Raw genomic sequence first — 20,430 nt, forward strand, 5'->3', positions numbered from 1 at the left:
ATTTATTCTGTATGAATATATTTCGAAATAGTTAATTTAAAAAAAAAGTTTCAACAGTCCTGAACAATTTAATCGGAATTATGAATAATACTTTATATTAGCGAAATGAATTGAATTTTATACATGTTAATCTTCAAAAAATGAAGCAGTAGAAACTCGAGAATAGAAACTTTCTTTATTGTTATTTCTGGAGTGACACTTGTGAAATATAACTGTTGCTCTATTTTGGTCGGAGAGAACTTTTATATCACTCCAACTACCGTCCTTTTGACATACCCTAAGTGAAAAGAGAGATTTATATGAAAATAATACAATTGTACCTTCTGGATGTAATCCAAAACAGGATACAGTGGTAATAAAGCCATTATTATAAGAATTAGGGTTTCTTGGGTTCTTTCCATGAGGAGATATCATACAATGCTGCTTATATTCAGAATTAGAGAAAATTTCACGTTCGTTACAAACATGGTCTTTTCTTTTATAATCATTTAAAAACTTTTCAGCTTCAATTGACCAGTAGAATAAAGCCTGCTGAGTTAATAAATCATCTTCATTATCCGCCCTGTTCATTAAAACAGGCGAACCAATGAAGGATAGTGAGCGGAATTCACTCATTTTAAGGGGAATAAAGGTGGATTGGAATGAAATAAATGGTCTCAGCCTAGAGAATAAAATTCGGCTTACCCTCGAAACAAGAGTTTTATCATTGCTATTGCTATTCTTTATCAAATTGGAATTGCTTCTGGTCACCTCTGAAAGATAGCAAACCGCATCATCCTTGAATTCAATAGCAAAATAAATTCCATAATTATTCAAAGACTTTAGTAAGGACTTACTGTCCAAGTCTTCTCTTGATTTGGCCATTAAAAAGTCGTGAATTTGTTTGTACTTTAAAATGACCCATTCCTTAAGTCTCTGACCAGCAATTTTCGGTATATCAGGAGGAACAAAGTTCGGAAATGTCTTAAATGAAAATCGATCATCTTCTTTTATGTAAATAACATGGAGAGGCATAACTTCATTCTCTATTCCAATGAAAGAGATAGATGGAAGCCCATCTGGACGATTCTTCGGTATTGTTGCTTTTCCCATTTCAGTTTCTACCAAAAGCTCGTTAATTAAAATTCCTCTAGTCGCACCTTCTAATTCACTGTTATTTACACCTTTAATCAAGCTTGGTACAACTATTTCTTTAAAGGTTGGCCCGTAAGATTTCTTTTTAGAAATTTCATTACCACCTTTTTTAATAACGCTAAAGAAATCGAGGAATGTTTGAGTTATTTGGTTTTGAGAATCTCTTGGAGTTAATTTATCGCGTGCTAAACTATGAGAGACTTTCGTATGAGTACCCCAATCAAACATTTGACTTTTACTTTGTTCAGGTTTACACGGCTTCCTCAGGTTGCTGGCATTAACATCAGAAACAGCTTCCCTTTTAGCTTTTGGGCTTGGAGTGCTAGTTACAGGTATGCTGGAATTATTTTCCGAAGCTGGATTTTCAGGGTCAAAGTATTTTAAGTCTTCAGCATTTAATAACATCCCAAAAAATGTGTCGAATGGATTTTTTCCATGATTATCTGGCTTTTTCCCCCTATTTAAAATTTCGGAAAGTTTTTGCTTAAAATTTTCTTTACAACCAACATTTGTTTCGTTACTTAATTGATTACTGGAAGAAGTCTTTGGATTTCCATGAGCAAAGTTCAACAATAATACAAGTCCAATAAATGGCGTCAAAAATCTTAATTTAGAGTTGTATCTCATACTCGCATTTTAGCCTGCTTCTATATTGTTAAAAGCTCCAGGTATATTGTAATTATAAAAAAGAAAGATACTACTTGAGCAATTTTGACTAAAACAAGTCTATTCAAGAAATTAGACTTTATTCCTATAATTTATTTCCGTATATTTAAGAGTATCCTTATAGTCAATCCAATACCTGTATTTTTGATTGCGGCGGGAACAATTTTGGACATGCTCAGTAAAATCTAAAAATATTATTTGAAACATATTTTGGAGCAAATAAATATAAATGTAGTCAAATTAACGCACTAAATCGTATAATAAAGCATTAAAGCAATACAAACAATTAGGAGAAGGAACAAAATATTCAACTCCTTGTTGAAATGCAACAGAACTATTAAGGAGAGGCACGGCTAATTTTGTAGAGTTTGGATATTATTAATGGAATTTATGGCAAATTTACAGTAAGGGCTCAATGGTATTTATAAAATTAGTCAAAGTATTCGAATAAGGAAAAGTAAGCGCCCCTAACAAAAATAACTAGTGTTGAGACGGCGTCTTGTGTCTACAAGTGTATTAAATAAGACGATGGCAGCTAGAGACTATGTGATCATTCAATTAAAGGGGAAAACTGAAGAATTTAGTTGAATAATTAGTTGAAGTAATTAAATAACATTATTTTTAAATTATTCAAAGGCGCTAACTCAATACTTTTATTCAAAACACTAATTTTTTCTATTGAATTAATAACAAAGGAATAAGACGCAAGGAAGACCCATTTTCTTTAAAGCAGGAATTTAGGTAGTTTTATTTAAAAATTGGAAAATTCAAATTTAGGCTAAAATGGCACCTCAGTTAATTTCCAAGAAGCGTAAATTTATTAATGATGGAGTATTTGAGGCAGAATTGAACGAATTCCTCTCTTGTACTCTTGCAGAGGATGGTTATGCAGGCGTTGAAGTAAGAGTAACTCCAATTAAGACTGAGATCATCATTAGAGCAACTCGCACACGAGAAGTTCTTGGTGTTAAGGGCCGTAGAATTCGTGAATTAACTTCTCTTATTCAAAAGAGATTCAACTTTCCAGAGGGAAGCGTCGAACTTTTCGCTGAACGCATTGAGAATAGAGGACTTTGCGCTATGGCTCAGGCTGAGTCCTTACGCTATAAGCTACTCAAGGGTGTTGCCGTTAGAAGAGCATGCTATGGTGTATTACGCCACGTTATGGAATCGGGTGCTAAGGGATGCGAGGTCATTGTTTCTGGTAAACTCAGAGCTCAGAGAGCAAAGAGCATGAAATTCAGAGATGGTTATATGATTGCTACTGGTCAGCCTTTCAGAGACTTTGTCGACAAGGCAGTTCGTAATGTTATGATGAAACAGGGTGTATTGGGAGTGCAGGTAAAGATTATGCTTCCATATGACCCAGAAGGTAAAACTGGTCCATCTAAGCCACTACCTGACGCTGTTATGGTTAGAGAACCTAAAGAATACCCCATTAATCAGTAGAACGGAATGTTGTCTATCATAACTAGAATTATTATTCAAAATTAGGCTAAGGGTCTTTTCTATGAAAAGATCAAGTCATTGTCCCAATTTTAATTCTTATCTCACTTGTTAGTCCCTTTTCGTATATTTTTATTTTTGCCCAATTTTTCCTTTTTGAAATGTTTTCCAATTTGTTTAGTGTATTGGTTTGCGTTAACGCGCACTAAACGATAACTCCGAGATCAGTCATAAGTTTGTAAGATGATTGGGTTACAAGAGCTATGCGAAATTTATTGGATGGAATTAATAGCATTCTGGGTTCTGTTAATTATGGTTATTGTACTGCTAAGAGGGATTAGGTCAAACTATGAGGTCGCAATTAACTGGTTTAAGTCTTCTCAAGAATTTTTAGAGTCCAATTTTAGCAGATCAGCATTAATAAAAAAATCATTTTGGCTGGATTCCTGGAGTCAATTCGATATTTTTGCAACAGGAAGAAAAAATTGCCCATTTATGTATATGAATGTCATTTGTAAGCCAAGGCAAGATTTACTTACAGGAATTTTATTACAGCCTTTGTTAAGAAACTATGATAAGGTGTATATTGAAATTCCCATTGAGAAAATGGAGCCAATTATGCTATTGGTATGTAGTAAAGGTGAACTCAAAAGTGCTTTAATTGACTATCCAGAAATAGAAATTCACTGCTCTCAAAAGAAAATAAATCTTTCTAAGAACATTGTTTATGCCAACAGCAATGCATGCGTTGAGTATATATTAACTTCTGGTTCATTTTCAAAGTTCATTTCCTCGCAATTAGCAGAAAGGCTTGTAAATTATATTTATATCTCTGATCAAACTACGTGTCCAAGGCTAACTAATAGCTATTCAAAAATTACAAGCGTGTTAAAGGCATGCATTAGAGTCCCTTCTAAAGATGATATTGATTTTATGAGCCATAATAATTTAAACTTGAATTATCTTTTTAAAAATATTTTATCTCTTTGCGAGACTCTTCAAACTCTAGAACTTCCAGAGAAGACAATTCAGCATATAAACAACAATAGATTGCAAATTGAAAAAACATTCTCTAAAATGAATAATAATGGGGTAAATGAGAAGGTTGAGGCCAAAAGACGAGAGAAAATTCGATCTGAAGCTATTAAAGTAAGCAGAATGAGCCCAAAAGAGCAAAAAAAATATCAAGAGAAAAAGGATAAGCAACAGGCCAGATCTAGAATTAAATTGAAAAAAGTATAAACTTGACACCTGCGAGCTAATTTTTAGAACATTTGTTATCCTATATAATAAAATTTCAATCCACTATTAATTGTTAGACTTGAATATTTTCTTAAAGCCTAAAATAACTATGATATGTTGATATTTCTCAACCTTTATAGCTGAATGTTAAATTATTGAGATTAGAATTTGGAAGCGTTGTATTATTATTTGATCTACTCTGTTGCACATTTTTTCTGTAAGTTGGAGAGGCGAGAGGCGAAAACCCAATCGGAGACGCAAGTCCTTCCGCAGATTTTTGCTCAATATACCTTACTACGGATGGATTTGGAGTAACTGTGTACTTTGCACTAGAACTTATTTGGCTGTAGCTAGTTGGGGAGAACATTTGCTGTGGACTTGAGGGGCTGAATTTGTTTATCGATTTGGCCGATACAGGGGATGCTAATGCATCACCAATTCCTCCATTTGACATAAGATTTGAATTAGGCCATACAGTTCTCCAGGATGTTCCTTGAACGTTAGTATTGTTGTAAACTCTAGATTGTGGTGAAGTTGCAGGAAAAGCTCCGCTTTTAGCAGTATTTTGTACTCTATATGAATTTATGGAACTTTCCACAAGATTAGTATTAACTCTCACAAATCTTGGAGAAGATGCCGGAATATTTTTATCTTTAGAGCTTGTTTTGACCTCTTGAAAATTTGACTTGTAGTTGGATTGAGATTTATTATTAAAAGAAGATGAATTTGAAGAAACATAGTTTTGTTGTCTTGTCTGGGCATTTGATACATTTGGAGAAGCGATTTTTGAAAGTTCCAAGTTAGGGACGCTTTGAATTTGCCCCTTTTCTATAATACTTGCTGCTTCAGATTCCACATTTCGAGAATTATCTTGGGATTTTGAAGATGAGCTCGCAAGGTTTTTGCTTTCACTGTTTTTTCGTGAATATTTATTATTATTTGAAGTTTCAGATTTACCATCATATTTCTTTGGCTTATCTCCATTAATTTGGGAAATACTTTTGTTACCACAAGGCTCTTGCCTTAATTCATTTAAAAGAGAAGCATTGAGAACTAATTGATTTGGAATAAAGCCTGTATTGAAATATGATGGAGTTCTTTTATTGGAGCTATCTAAAACAGAATTTAGGCTTGAAACTGAGCTTTCAAGCCCTATTTTCGGAATTCTAGACTCATCCAAGCCAACTTTAGCCTCCATTTCGTATATTAATGTAAATATACTTAAAGCTCTTTCAATAATAAACATTTTTAAAGGTTGATTTTTGCAAGCAATATAAACTATTATATCTATATTTATATAGATATATAGAATTTTCAGGATTCACTGTGTAAAACTATATTAATTCAAACTTATTTTTGTTTTTCATAACATATTCTTGCAACGTTGGGTCACAGATAGACATCACACAACATTAAAGTAATGGTTTGGCGCCTATTCATTTTCAGATCAAATTGCATATCTCAAATTTAATGCTTAAATATTAAGAACGATTTGTCCTTATTTTGAGCAATCAACATATTACAGATATCATCGAGGCTACTAAGATCTCCGCGGAAATTCCGAAAAAAGAGCAAAACTCATGCAACAAAAGGCCTGGCTCAGCTACTAGCAGGAGAATCAATAATAGTGTAAAAACCTTTAAAACTAGGTCTCTAAATGACAGATAAGGAAATAAAACTATAGTACAGTAGAAATTCAGGAGAGGTAGTTTCGTTCAAATAAGAGTTAGTAGTTTCTAGATATAAATTATATCATAATACGAGTACTTCCTGAGATCTGGATCAAGAGTTAAATCCAACTTCCTGATAAAAGCCGTTGTAAAGCTCATGGTTTGTCATAACCCTAATCCAAAGGATAAATAAGAGGTGGCAAGGCATCTCTGCTCCGAGTATTATTAATATCATATTAAGTAGTTTATTTGAGCTTCTTCTTTGGACGGATTTGGCTCGTTCTTCCACATTTACGCTTACGGCAATTTGTTGCTCTTGGTGGTAACCTTGCATAACACTTCCTGCAAATCATCTTTTCACAATTGTATTGACGGGCTAAGTTTGCAAGTGAAGGCTCAATTACACCGCCTCTAAGTCTTAATACTAAATGCAAAGTGGACTCCTTCTGGATATTGTAGTCAGATAGAGTTCTACCATCTTCCAATTGCTTTCCAGCAAAGATCAGACGCTGTTGATCAGGAGGAATACCCTCCTTATCCTGGATCTTTGCCTTTACATTCTCAATAGTATCGGAAGGTTCAACTTCCAATGTGATGGTCTTTCCTGTTAAAGTTTTGACAAAAATTTGCATCTTCTTCGCGTCCTAGTTTAAAAACAAACTTTCTATTAACAACTTCAATGATAATTCGTCTTGCTTTGAAGCAATTTACTGTCAAGCCCGCATCTTTTCCGTGTTGAGTTCCTTAGACTATGGCGTCTCGGAGTCTCGTCTTCTGGCGGGTCGTGCTAAATACCTTTTAAAACTTCTTTCTATAGTAACTGAGTGATTCTTCTTCTTATTCTAGATCAATTATATTTTGTAATCATTTTAGAATTTATATATTTTGAGACTGCCATCTGCGCATTTATCTATGGCATGAATCCCAGGGTTTCATCGGACTTTCATGATGGAAACTGAAACTAAAACTGAGTGTTTATACAAGTTTCACAACTTGTACTAAGCAATATTCATGCCGACATTAAACATAATTGGTGACATTTTGTTTTACATTGCCACCTCAAAGGAGTAATCAGGACCCAATTATTAATCATTTGAGTTATTGAGGTAGTTATTGCTCCTAAATATTTTTATTCACTTCATTTGAGAAGCCAGATGTTTATGAGATTTCTTAAAATAGATAGGCCAGTCTAGTTATATGTCTTTACTAATATGTTCAATTCCGAATGATATTGTTTTCTTCTCTAGGCTAAATTTAATTTCTTCTATTGAACTGCATTCCCGCTCGATCCTTCATACATTTCCTTGACCTGCTGAATATTTTCTGTAGAAATGATAGATTTATTATTCAAACAAATAGTTGGATAATAAAATAAATTAATGATTATAACTATAGTTCAATTGTATTAACTTCTGTTTTTAAGCTAAATGGTATGTCAAAAAAGTCCACTGAAGATTTTTATTATTAATTTGCAGGGTGTAGCTAAAAGAACTAGAAAATTTGCAGCGGTGAAACGCATTTTGAACCCCAATGATAGTAGAGTTAAACAGTAAGTTAACCAAGAAGTTCACTTTCAGCAAATATTTCAATTTCATGTAGAAATAAGCAAAGTAACAAAGTAGATGCCCGCAATGATAGTAATGATAAACTAAGAGAAGTGTAAGTTTTAAAACTATTAAACCGTTCTTAATAATATTCCTTTAGGCCAAATGTACCTTCTAGCTTGTTTTTCAATTATAACAATAATTTGGGCCCTCCCTTCCACATCCTACTCGATACCAATTTTATTAACTTTTCTATACAGCATAAACTAGATATATTTAAGGGAACAATGGATTGCCTCGTAGCTAAGTGTATCCCTTGCATTACTGATTGTGTAATAGGGGAACTCGAAAAGATGGGTCACCGTTACAACTTGGCTTTGAAACTAGCTAGAGATCCCAGATTCAAACGTCTGCACTGTCTGCATAAAGGGACTTATGCGGACGATTGCATAGTGCAAAGAGTAACTGAACATAAATGTTACATAGTGGGAACGAATGATACCGAACTAAAGAGGCGCATACGTAGAATACCAGGCGTCCCAATAATGTATGTTACCAACCATAAATATTCGATTGAGAGACTACCGGAATCACTAGTCTCTGTTCCGCTGAAAAAGTAGCTCAACTTTCAGATCTTAATTATATTTTGTTGTATTTGTTGTGCATTTTATTGTGAATACGTATATTTTGGCGAATCATGGCATAGTTGTGACGCCGCCTTTGTTCATGTCTCTTGTCTATCCTGTTTCACTTAACGCGAAAACTGATCGGAGGACGGATTCAGGTTATTAACTCCTTAGGAGATTTATACTGTCTTGATTTTTGTAACTTTTTAGCTTTTATTGAGTTTGAATATGTCTGAAGACGAGCAGCAGTTCGATTCCGTTGATGCAGGAGCTTCCCACTGCTACCCAATGGCTGCTGGTTCAATCAAGAAGAATGGATACTGTATGTTGAAAGGAAAGCCTTGCAAGGTTGTAGATATGTCGACTTCCAAAACCGGTAAACATGGCCACGCAAAAGCCCACATTGTCGGTTTAGACATATTTACAAATAAGAAATACGAAGATGTTTGTCCAACATCGCATAATATGGCAGTTCCATTCGTGAAGAGAAGCGAGTACCAGTTGATAGATATCCATGATAACTTTACATCACTTTTGACCGAAAATGGATCTACCAAGGATGATTTAGCACTACCAACTGATGCTGAAGGTAACCCTGACGAAGTAGCTATTCAAATTCAGCAAATGTACGCGGATGGCAAGGCAATCCTTGTTGGAGTGCTTGCTGCCTGCGGAATAGAGAAGATTGTTTCTGCTAAAGAGTTGGCATAGCCCTATCGTTAATTAGTAAAAAAAAAAATATTTTGGGATTTCCCTTTGTAGACTAGGTTCTAACTCTTTTCTTCAACTTGCCTATTTTTGTTTTGCTTGGAAACCTAATATAGCTAAGTTTTAGTATTCTTAATTTGATCCTCTTTTTAATCATTAGTAAGGCAACAGACTTGAGAATATTGGTCCAAGCTTGGGTAGAGATATGAGGGCGTTAATTACGTTCTCCGCTGGGAACATGAGTTCTATCTTAGATTCTTTGTTGCTGTTAGCTCTAATAGCGCCTCTATGAAAAGAACTACTTCTCTTTGTGACCTTGGTTCCATTGGAGACGGATATTACATTGTTTGATTCAAGGGCATCAAGCATATCTTTGTATTCTTCAGGAGGAGTAATGAGTTCTGCGCAAATTTGTTGGTATTTTCTTTTTGAATGGCATATTGATGCTCTGCTGTTAGTTACTTTGGAAGCTAAAAACTCATCTTTTTCTGTTTTAAGACTATTATAGCCTTCTTTAGTTTGAATTTGCTCATCAATAATTGCCAGTATAATTCCCATTATGACATATTGTTGATGGAGAGGAAGAGTTTTAATTAAGTTTAGTCTTCCCTGATTTGTCTGGTGTATTCTCCCAATAACATTTTGAAAGCTAGCAATAGGTACTGACATATTTGCAGGCATTGATCTAGTTCTCAACCTATGTAGATTATTGACTTCCTGTGAATCAAGTGGGCTCCTATTATATTTAGGGCTACTTTCTCTTGTAGATACATTACTTAAATCCTCCATTTGAATTGAATTACCATCTTCACTTTCATCACTGGCTGTTTTCTCCTTTTGGATTTGGCTTTGTCTTTCAAATACAAACTTTCCTAAAGTTAAATAACAAGCATCTAATGTTCTCCTACAATCTCCATAAATGCTTGCAACTTTTCTAACGCACAATTCAATACCAGCCTTGTTGAGAAGTGAATCATTTTTAAAGTTGCTTGCTCGTTCAATTCTTTGTAAAACTATATCCTTTAATGTATTGTGACTATATGGTGAGAAAACCATAAGTTTAATTCTTCCTTTGTTCTTGAGATTAACTCCGATTTTTTTTACAATCTCATTCCCTATCTGCACCGTATTAGAAGCTACTATAAGCACAAATCCTGAATTTGGAAAGTTGATTATTGCTTTGAATAATTCAAAAACAGCATCTCCATGATTCCGGTTACTCCGAGCTAAATCTATTTCATCAATGAACACAATAAATTTAGCTCTTTTATTTGAAATTTGTTTCATGAAATACATTATGCATTCTTGAAATCCTTCATTCCTGCTAATTCTTTTAAATTCTTCAATTATACGAGTTTGAAACTTCATAAGATCTAATAAGTGAACAAAAAGGGAAATTCCATTTGGCAAGCCTGAGTTTTTATTAAAACATGAAACAACCTTTGATGCATTAGTGCGAACTATCTTGTAACTTGAAGGCTTTACAAATCCTAACTTTGATGAATCATTTTCTAGAATATTTAAAATACGGTTTATTGTGCACGTTTTTCCTGTTCCAGGTGAGCCAGAAATATAGATAATCCCTGAAATACTGCATGAGATACAGTTCCTAATATATTCTGAAATTTCTTTAAATTCATTTGCTCTACCCAAGAATTCCCAATTACTAGGGGGCTCTGATTTTAAGCTTTTTAATATTTTTTTTGTATAAAATTCATCTAGCATATAATCATCTTCAAAACCTAAATTTTTGCTAGCTTCTTCATCTCCAGAATCATCATGAAACCTACATCTTTTCTTTTTTGTAGACATATTAATAATCTTTCATCGCTCAAATTATTTATTGAAACTTTTTAATAATCTGAAAATCAGATTAAAAATGTGAATTCAGGTTTGTTAATGTTAATAGCCGTTGCAAAAGAATGGCAGTTAACGTTAACTTTAATTATTTTTTATCGATTTTTTTTAACTTTGCCGGCATGCCAACATGTGTGGGTTTAATAAAAACAATGTCACCCCACGACATGCAACTGTTGGCGCATATAATAACGTTATTTAACATAAATAAAAAATGAAAACTGAATAAATTATCCGTAAATAACTTAATTTGTAAAAGTAAGACTTTAATAAAGACAATAAGTCTACTATAATAACATGTTGGATGTGATAAATGCATTAATTCCATTCCAATTATTTGATATTACTTTTGAAATTATTTCAGTATTCGATTTTTAATTCATGCGCAAAAAAAAAAGCGGTTTGGTGCATTGTTGAAGATGCAGCGGATTCTACATATTAATTTTAAATATTAACTCAGAAGATGTCAAAATCAGATTTCGATAAATGGTTTCCATCATACAGCAAAGTTAATTCTCATCTCATTAATCTTGGAAGTAGGAATCAACCAATTTGTAGGTTATTATGTATTCACGGTGCAGGAGGTTCAGATCAAATATTTGTGAAGAAGGATTTGAATACTGGTAGGGAGTCCTCAAATATACTGTTGGATTATGCTCAGGAAAATGGGATAGAGTTACTTGTGCTACAGCTTCCAGGAAGAGCAGGAAGATCTCATGAAGCCTGTTATGAAGATATTGCAACATTAATAAATGATTTCTATCCTGTTTTTAAGAGTCACTTCTTTGGAAAAGCAAATCTAACGGAATATATAGAATTAATTCCATGGGTTATCGTTGGCCATTCAATGGGGGGACTAATAGGTTTTGAACTATTGAAAAGAATTAAGTTCGAGCAATTAAAAGATTTTTCTGCTAAATTTGGAGTAACAGATCAATCAGGATTCGAAAATAAGATTGTCAAACTTTTGAGAGAGAAAAGAATATTTCCAGAGCTATTTATTATTATGTCTTCATTTCCTCCAAATATCCCGGAATATGACCGTCCATGGAGAAAAAATGAAGAACTAAATGATGAAGAGTTTAAACAAGAGTGCAGAGAGTGGGGAATAAATCAAAATGTATTCAAAAAAGGTATTTGGGAAGAATTTGAAAAACAACTAAGATGTGACTTCACAATGTTTGATAGTTTTGAAATGAACTTGGTAGATAAAATATTTTATTGTAGCAATCAGTCGCTTTATAACTTTATGTATCCACTAGGAGTTGATGCCCAATTATGGAGCGCCTCCCAAGACAGCAAGGTCACGAAAGATATCATGAATAAATGGAAAGAGCTCCTAACTTCCAATGGAAACTCATTAGATACCAGGGAAATCGATGCTCAACATAACTTCCTGCACGATCCAAAAGCAAGGAAAGAATGGATGCAAGACCTATCTACATCACTAGATAAAATAATATTAGACCTAGAATACTATTAATAGAGTATATTAAAATAATTTATAATTTTATAAATCTATTAGAATAATTCACTTCTCGTATTAATCCTAACATTTACAGAACTAAAGAGACGCTTCTAGTACCTTTCCAATTGTAAAATTATAACTCCATTAATTACAACTTAAATTTAAATTTACTTCTAACTCAAAAATTGAGATAACCATCTAAAAGCCTCTGAGTATCCCATTCTCCTGACAACGCTACACATAAAAACTTCAACTGGTCTTATCCCATTATCCCCCCTTTTTTCTCCCCTACCATATGTCAAATGCTCGAAAAGACCAAGACTATGTCTAAGTTCGTCCTCAGATGCAGCCATTGGAATATCAATTTTGTTTCCAAGTATCACAAATGGAACGTTCTGTAGTTCAGGTGTCTCAAGTAGATTACTAAGTTCTTCACGTGTTTCGCCAAACCTTGATCTGTCAGAAGCATCAACAAGAAATACGATGGCATCAACCGTCGCAAAGTAGTCTTTCCAAATTCTCCTTGCAGTTTCGTGACCTCCTAAATCAAAAGTTTTGAATTTTATCTTCCCAATAACGAGCTCTTCAGAGTGAGGATGTAGAGTGGGTACGTGAGTTGCTATTCTGTCATCCTTAAGCATGTGTAATAGCGTTGTCTTACCTGCATTATCAAGTCCCAAAAATAAAATCTTTGCAGATTTATTTGAGAGTCCAAACCAGCTCAGAATATCGCGAAACCATGAAAATACAAACATTGTACACTCTTTAAAATCAGAAATGCATAAACAAGATCTGGAAGTTATTGGCAACTAATAAACAGGTGGTAGCCAACTTGTTAACAGATTTAATAAATAATAATCACCACACTTCTGCAAGAGCTATTATCCAATCAGCATCACCGTCTCACAGATTAACAAATGCTACAAATATTTACCTTCAGAAAGTCCCTTCTCCCCTCAGTTAAATCACTATTTTGTAAATTTTATTTTACCCCCCAAATATTAACTGTGGCGGTAAAATGGGCGGCATTGGTTTTTAGATTTTTAGAGCGAGTAATTTTCATCGTTCAAATAATCATGGCGATACTGTCTTGTAAACGAGCTACTATAGATTAATTTTCAATGCCTAAAGAGAATCTAATTCTATTCATGATTTCTGTTCAATTTAATTTCGTCTAGTCTATCCTCAATGTACAGTGATATTTGCTTTTTTTTTAATTTTTCCTCCTTAAATTCATCAGAAGGAATGATTTCCACCTTGATAGGATTTTCATAAGAAAATCTCCTTATATTGTATTTAAATTTAGACCAGTAGTAATAAAACTCTGAAAATATTGATAAAGCAGCGTATTTTAGCATGTCATTCATCCTCTCCCCAATACTTAACATCCTACTTTGTTTTTTACCTCTGTTCCTTGTTTCCTCTAAATCAATAAATGAATGTATTACTTCTGGGTTTATCCTTTTATGTCTAACAATATTAAAATATTCAATAAGAAATTTATATTGATTATATTCATAAATATTTTTTTTATCGTTCATATAAAGATCGTCATAAAACATATTTAAATCAGTTTTATCATATTTATTATCAATTAATCTCTTCTCAAAGAGATAATTTTTTTCGATTATTTCATTAACATCAAGCCCATAGATCTTCATTAAATATTCTCTAGATCCATTAAGGTCTTTATCGTCCAATAGTATAGACCTAAATGTTTTTTCCATGCTTCTGTCTGGAAGTTCCTTTATAGGTCTTCTTCTTAGGTCAATAACTGCTGTTGAAATTTTAATAAATTGTAGCAAGCTTTTGCCTTCAACATCTCCAGGAACATATGGAATATATCTTCTAAGTATTGGTACCAAATCTGTGGAGGATTGCAAATTTTTTGGATAATTCGCACATGGAAAAGGTACTGAGATTTGCTTTCTCTTAAAGAAGTTATCTGTTGCATCATCAAATGCAGTTCTTTTCCTAAACTTGAAACTTTCTCTATTATATGTTGATTTTGACATAGAGTTCATTCCTTTCAAAATTGCATGAATTGGAATTGGCCCCACTCCATTCTTTAGATCTTCAAAATCACAAACAGTAACTTTAGGTATCATTGGTATATATCTAAAATTTTTCGAGTCACTATCAAATATTTTTGCTATTCTAATTGAAGACAGTAATTTATTTGTATCATTTAAGCTATATATTCTTCTATTTAATTCAGTATCGCGAATAATAGTCTGCTCTTGATTCATTTCGAAGACCATAATTGGAATTTTATAAATAAACTGCATTACTTCAAATATTTCTAAATGATGCATCTCATCATCTTGATCAATATTTTCTGGTTTGCAATTTTCTGGGTTTCTTGCACATTGCATATTTCGTCTCATTCTCTCCCTTGAAGACTTCATTTTATTGCATATTGAGAAGACAAATAATACTATCTCTTGATCAACTCCTTCTACATGTATATATGCATTATTACTTTTAGAGTTCCTAATTATATCACGTTCCAATTCGCAAATTTTGCTAATTAGAGAAAGTGAAGAAGTAAAAGTTGTTTTTATTAACTCTTTATAAGAATTAGTGGAATACAATAGAAGCGATAATGATTCAAATATATCATCTATATTAGACCCCATATGAGATTTTCTTAAATCTTTTTTATATGGGCTTGGCTTATATCCCCAAAAACTTGAAAACTTTTCTTCATGATAAGTCTTTTCTTTGAAAAATCCTTTTTTTCCATTTCGGTGATTAATGTACAAATTTTCTTTTGAAGAATAGCTCTTGAGATCGAATTTTGAGAATCTATCAATTTCTTGGTTTTTTCTTTCAAATTTAATTTCGGCATTTTCAAGCTCCTGTCCGCTTTCTAACAACAAATCAATGTATTTATCATATGTTATGAACATAAACAAATTAAATTTTGTGCCGAACATTTCTTTTTTAATATTTTCCTCATCAATACCTAATTCGCGATTATTTTGATCTTGCCATTTTGAATAAATTTTATTAAATGTACCCATAGGATCTTCATTATATTCCTTCGATTTTAATATTTCAATTGGATTTCTTATGAAATCTCTTAAGAAAAAAAATATGGTTTCTGCAGCCAACTTCTCATCGTTTTCAAAGTCTTTAGCATTTGGAATTGTGCTTAAAATTCTGTTTGATAGAGGTATCCTTAGAAAACTATAGTGGCAAACAACTATTGCTGTGACAAGTGTCAAAGCACCTCTACTTGTGAGAATAGAAGCGCATGTAAATAGTAGTAGCTCTTTATCATATTGCCCCCAATATGCTTCTTCATAAATAGGAGCAAAATAGTTCTTCTTCATTCTCCTTGCTTGTCTTAAACCACCAGTTGGTTTATCTACTATCTCATAAAGTTCCTGTAAGTTTATTTGAAGTTTCCACAAATATGGTGATATAGAATGAAATGTAATAGAAAGTTCTTTTGCAATCTGATATAGGGCATCTTTATCAAGAGAAATCCCTTTTCTCCCTATGAAATGTATCATTCTTAGCAAATTCCTAATAATAACTACAACTTCGGGGAATCTTGGAACTAGTTTTTGTATTAAAATTAATTGTTCTGAACTAGGAGTAAATTTATTAAACAATTCTGCTCTGCTAACTTTATTCACTAAATTCTTGTATTCATTTCCATAATTGGATAAATGTAAGCAATTTGCTACTAATGCACAAATATTTTTTATAGCTGGCATTTGTCCAAAAATTCTTTTTAATTCATTTGGAATGTTATCGTTTATTTCTGCTGAAGAATTGATATTAGTTCTACTTATTTTCAAAAATGGATCTAAATCTATTGGATCCAATAGTGCCATCTCGCATACAGTGATTACGAACTCTATTGGTCTGATATTATTCATTGAATTATCAACAACTGGAAGTAATGAAATTACTGTTGATATTATGCGATCATATATAAACATTTGAGGAATATAAATCGGGTTAGGGTTATTTAAAAAAGGAGCGATATTTTTTCCAAAGCAATATAAGGCTCTAGAACTGATATTTAGAGGTATCATCCAGAACTCTCTAGCCATATTGAAAAGTATTTCCATATCTAATTTAAATACAATATTTTCTTTAGCTTTATTAGGCAATAAAGGACCAGCTTTGAGTGGAATAAATGAAAATTCAGGCTCACTATTCATTACTCCAACCTTGGGTAAACTTACAAAATTATTCCAAGGCTTTGCTGTTGGAATAATTATGTATTCTAGTTCAGAATCGAACTCATTCAGAGATTTAGCTTGGTCTTGATCTTTTTCTTCTTTTGAATGAGATATGAGAGCTATATTTGGATAACCATATTCTTTTTCAGATATTCTAGTTTTTATAATTTCAGTACGAGTTTCAGGATCCAAATTTGTATAGCCATTCAATAAAGTAGAGTTTTCCATAAGAATTCCATCAGAAATGGTTTTATTTTCGTTCTTGGTTAAAGTAACATTTTCTTTTTTCGGAATTTGCTTTAATACTTCTGAATCTTCCTGATCTGTTTCTGTGTTTAACTTATTTTCTGGAAATATATTAATTATATTATTCTTTTGCTCGTCAGGTTTCCAAGTATCAATTTCCAAATTTTTTTTCTCCTTGTAAATATCTCCAACGTAAATTATACTTTGTAAATATTCCAAATCCAATCTACGTGGTAGATCTTCCCAGTTAATTTGTGGGTTAAATTTGAAAACTTTGTTAATAAACATCTTGCTTTCATATACTCCTGCCTGATGAAAAGAAATTAAGGGTTGAATGACAATATTATATTGATAATATTTTTCTGAAAACGATGTTTTTTCATTATCTAATTGAAAAATGCTATTATTTACTTTGGATATATTCTGAAACTCACTTTGTTGATCATTTAATGTGTCTGCTTGATTAATTTTTTTCGAACCACTATTGAGTATTTGCCCAAAAGAGTTGTTTGATGGTCTCCTCCAATTTGTCGTATCAACGTGATATTTTGCTTCATCTTGAATTATTTTAAATAAAGGAAATGTGTCATTCCCTTCATTTTTTCTGTCAAAAATTTCATAATCTGCATCAATATGTTCTTTTATAATGGATTTATACTTAATTTGAACACCAATTTCATTTGATAATATTTTTTTGTTAGTGATTGAATCATAAACCGGAAGTATTGCATCCCAGGTCCAACTTGAGCCATCTTTAACATTTTCACGAATAGTTTCATTAAAATCAGAAATATTCGTTTTGAAAACGCCTTGATAAAACCCAGGAGGCAGTTCCCTTTCTACAAGAAGCCGTACAAGTTTACATGATAAAGTTTTATGATAGATTTCATCAGAATGGTAATATTTATTACTGGATTGTTCAAAAATCCCAGTTATCTCTTCATCTAATTCAAAATGAACTTCTCTTCTAGAATTTCTCATAATTTTTTTATAAACCATTACCTTAAAATTGTAAATTCGTGAAAATGCTATAAGTTCAATGAGTGCAGGCCCTCTACGTTTGCTAAGTAAAAGTGAGTAGTATCTTTCTGGATCAATGATCCCAATATTAAGATAAAGTTCTCTAAATTCGTCCCAATTAAGTTTGATATATCCAATAATTAGTGAATGCAACATTGATACAATACTTAAAGTAGTTTCTCCATCCTCTACAGCAAGATTTCCATATAACTGAATAGCCAAAGATCTATAGAGAGACCATTTGTCTCGCACAGCGTAATATTGAATAAAATTTGGGGGGGAAATAGCGTTGGGATATTTCTCTGCAACTATTTCAGCTTCGGAACAAATAGGATCTGGCCTTTTTTTCCACGATATCGGAGTAAAAGAAATCATTTTTAATATATTTTTCAAACTTATGTAAAGCTCATTAGGATCAAACTTCAATGGAATTGGGGAGAAAGAAACCTTACAGAGTACATTCGCTATTTTGAAATTTATTATTTTCATAAGTGACTCTGTGCAAAATGCTCTCCTCAGTAGTGATGAATGGTTTGCAAAGACACTAAGCTCATAAATCATTTTTAGAGTTAGCCTTATTGGTAGTTGTACTCCTAACCTTCCTGAATAAAAATATAACCTTCCAAGATCACGAATATTAAGACCGGGGAATTCCAATTCTGGTAGTTCAGCATTCATTTGAGACAACTGTTGAAGCGCAGCAAGAAACCAATCAGAGGGTAGAGCGTCTATACTAGATTTGCTTTCTGATGTGTCTGGAAATAAAGCCGTATGGTTAGACTTGAAAAAGTTAATCCTCTGGTTCTCCATTACACCAAAAATGCGTGAATTTTGAAATAAATATTCATTTACTTCATCAGAAATATCTTCATCCATGCATTCATAAAAATAGTTACAAATATCATCATAAATCATCTCAAGCAAATTGGCTGAGTCATGTGGCTTGAGTTCATTACTTTCTCTTTTTGTTTCCTTTTCTTTGATTAATTTAATTTTATTATCGTGATATTGTTTCACAATAAAGTCTGCGACCGAAACGCCCATTATGGAACCTTCATACCCTGATTTATTAAGGCATAAACCTTCTCCAGAATCTATGTCCATTAAGAAAAACATATTTATGCATGAACTAATCATGCTCTCTTTTTCTTCAAAGTATTTAAAAAACGGAATTCCAAGCATAATTTTAATTATTGTATCCATTTTAGAGGTATTTATCAAGTTTAATGTTTTCCATCTAATTTTCATTAATGGTAATACAGCTTTAAACATACAAACTGCTCCATTTAAACTTGAACCTGAGAGGAATGAAAAATCAACAGCTAACTTCACAAACTCTTTGAGAAGGGTTCCCTCTTTTCCGTCTAGTTCATTTGTTTCTTGTTCATTGATGTGTTGATACTCAAAATTAACTATATTTTCTGGAATACTTGAAGGGATTTCAGACAAAACATCCTGAGCCCATTTCATATTTGGCATTAAGTTGTCCTTTTCTTGTATTAAGTTAACTGGATCAGAATTAGATAACGTAATATTCTTTACTTCTAGTTTTTGTGAAATTTTATTTTTGGAGATTTCATCTTTTAAACTTTCCCCATTTCCAAATCCTGAATATTTTAAGGAACCATTGTTTTGATACAATTCTGTAAGATTGTTGTCAAAGAACTGAGTTCTGTTACTCTTTTCAATATTAGAAATCACGAACTCTTGAAATTCATCATCCATTCTTGTTTTTTTTGGCAGAGAAACTGAAACTGCTTTATTTAATAAATGATAAATTTGTTGATAATTGTTATTAGGGTAAAATGAAGTATATTCATTTGATCCCAAATATTTGTCATTCATCCATTTATATTTTGTCTTACTTTCTTTGGATTTTTCCGGAACGAATACTTCAATCTTATCACTCCACAGAGCATTCATTAAATTATATCTACCACCTAAAAAAGAATAGTAATCTACTCGATTAGCCCTGCTAGCAATATTTTCTTTATTATATTTAGAATTTAATGTATCATTATATTCATTATCTCTCAAATAAATATTTCCATAAAATGTTGGTGCATCCTTCCTGGATTTAACAGGTATATTGTCTCTTTTACTTGAATTATTTCTTAAATTTTGAACAGAATGTAGTTTATTTCCATTTCTAAACTCTCTTGGAACTTTTCTATTTCTATTCCTTGGTGTTCTTTGAGAATGGCTAGTTGCACTTTTATTAGTTTTGTTCGCATTAATTTTGAGCAAAGTTGTTGTGTCTACAGAATTAATTAAAGAAAGACAAACAATGAATATTGAAGAAATATACACCAAATTTAATAAATAAATAAATCTTTTATGGTGCATCTTTTCAATTTCAAGTTGATCACTGAGAAATAAAACTTTTTTGTTTTAAACATGCAACCAATGGCCGCCATAAGATCTAAATTTCCTATTAGCAATATTATATTACCATAGATAAATATTTTTCAAGCAAAATTACATGCATCGGTTATTTGAAAATTACAAAACCTACCCTGAATTTATTAATTGTACTTAATTAGGGCAAAATGGAAACACTTTGAAAAAAAACTAGACCAGACCCTATAGGAATATCTGAAA

General features: G+C 32.4%; 11 protein-coding genes across 11 annotated transcripts; 5 read left to right on the forward strand and 6 right to left on the reverse strand.

The window, feature by feature from the left end:
• Positions 1 to 126: 126 nt before the first annotated feature.
• On the reverse strand, positions 127 to 1,761 carry cgd7_2240 (hypothetical protein, signal peptide, possible secreted protein; the record flags this gene model as incomplete). The annotated part of the gene is made up of 1 exon (XM_628396.1): positions 127 to 1,761. The coding sequence occupies one exon, from the start codon at positions 1,759 to 1,761 to the stop codon at positions 127 to 129; it is 1,635 nt and encodes a 544-aa protein (XP_628398.1).
• An 822-nt stretch (positions 1,762 to 2,583) lies between these two features.
• cgd7_2250 (40S ribosomal protein S3, KH domain) lies at positions 2,584 to 3,249 on the forward strand (the record flags this gene model as incomplete). Its single annotated transcript, XM_628397.1, has 1 exon — positions 2,584 to 3,249. One exon carries the CDS (start codon positions 2,584 to 2,586, stop codon positions 3,247 to 3,249), a length of 666 nt encoding a protein of 221 aa, XP_628399.1.
• Positions 3,250 to 3,489: 240 nt separating this feature from the next.
• Positions 3,490 to 4,488, forward strand: cgd7_2260 (uncharacterized conserved protein, signal peptide; the record flags this gene model as incomplete). Its single annotated transcript, XM_628398.1, has 1 exon — positions 3,490 to 4,488. One exon carries the CDS (start codon positions 3,490 to 3,492, stop codon positions 4,486 to 4,488), a length of 999 nt encoding a protein of 332 aa, XP_628400.1.
• A 127-nt stretch (positions 4,489 to 4,615) lies between these two features.
• Positions 4,616 to 5,734, reverse strand: cgd7_2270 (hypothetical low complexity protein; the record flags this gene model as incomplete). The annotated part of the gene is made up of 1 exon (XM_628399.1): positions 4,616 to 5,734. One exon carries the CDS (start codon positions 5,732 to 5,734, stop codon positions 4,616 to 4,618), a length of 1,119 nt encoding a protein of 372 aa, XP_628401.1.
• A 669-nt stretch (positions 5,735 to 6,403) lies between these two features.
• On the reverse strand, positions 6,404 to 6,802 carry cgd7_2280 (60S ribosomal protein L40; the record flags this gene model as incomplete). The annotated part of the gene is made up of 1 exon (XM_628400.1): positions 6,404 to 6,802. A coding segment is annotated over one exon (399 nt), but the record flags the coding sequence as incomplete, so codon positions are not given.
• Positions 6,803 to 7,851: 1,049 nt separating this feature from the next.
• cgd7_2290 (hypothetical protein) lies at positions 7,852 to 8,322 on the forward strand (the record flags this gene model as incomplete). The annotated part of the gene is made up of 1 exon (XM_001388348.1): positions 7,852 to 8,322. A coding segment is annotated over one exon (471 nt), but the record flags the coding sequence as incomplete, so codon positions are not given.
• A 216-nt stretch (positions 8,323 to 8,538) lies between these two features.
• cgd7_2300 (translation initiation factor if-5A) lies at positions 8,539 to 9,039 on the forward strand (the record flags this gene model as incomplete). The annotated part of the gene is made up of 1 exon (XM_628401.1): positions 8,539 to 9,039. A coding segment is annotated over one exon (501 nt), but the record flags the coding sequence as incomplete, so codon positions are not given.
• Positions 9,040 to 9,192: 153 nt separating this feature from the next.
• On the reverse strand, positions 9,193 to 10,848 carry cgd7_2310 (ORC/CDC6 like AAA ATpase; the record flags this gene model as incomplete). The annotated part of the gene is made up of 1 exon (XM_628402.1): positions 9,193 to 10,848. The coding sequence occupies one exon, from the start codon at positions 10,846 to 10,848 to the stop codon at positions 9,193 to 9,195; it is 1,656 nt and encodes a 551-aa protein (XP_628404.1).
• Positions 10,849 to 11,356: 508 nt separating this feature from the next.
• Positions 11,357 to 12,376, forward strand: cgd7_2320 (thioesterase of the a/b hydrolase superfamily, possible bacterial origin; the record flags this gene model as incomplete). Its single annotated transcript, XM_628403.1, has 1 exon — positions 11,357 to 12,376. One exon carries the CDS (start codon positions 11,357 to 11,359, stop codon positions 12,374 to 12,376), a length of 1,020 nt encoding a protein of 339 aa, XP_628405.1.
• A 158-nt stretch (positions 12,377 to 12,534) lies between these two features.
• Positions 12,535 to 13,170, reverse strand: cgd7_2330 (SAR1-like small GTpase; the record flags this gene model as incomplete). Its single annotated transcript, XM_628404.1, has 1 exon — positions 12,535 to 13,170. A coding segment is annotated over one exon (636 nt), but the record flags the coding sequence as incomplete, so codon positions are not given.
• A 333-nt stretch (positions 13,171 to 13,503) lies between these two features.
• cgd7_2340 (large secreted protein, signal peptide) lies at positions 13,504 to 20,175 on the reverse strand (the record flags this gene model as incomplete). The annotated part of the gene is made up of 1 exon (XM_628405.1): positions 13,504 to 20,175. One exon carries the CDS (start codon positions 20,173 to 20,175, stop codon positions 13,504 to 13,506), a length of 6,672 nt encoding a protein of 2,223 aa, XP_628407.1.
• Between the last annotated feature and the right edge of the window lie 255 nt (positions 20,176 to 20,430).

This window comes from Cryptosporidium parvum, chromosome 7, assembly GCF_000165345.1.
Source record: "Cryptosporidium parvum Iowa II chromosome 7, whole genome shotgun sequence".
Classification (NCBI taxonomy): domain Eukaryota; phylum Apicomplexa; class Conoidasida; order Eucoccidiorida; family Cryptosporidiidae; genus Cryptosporidium; species Cryptosporidium parvum.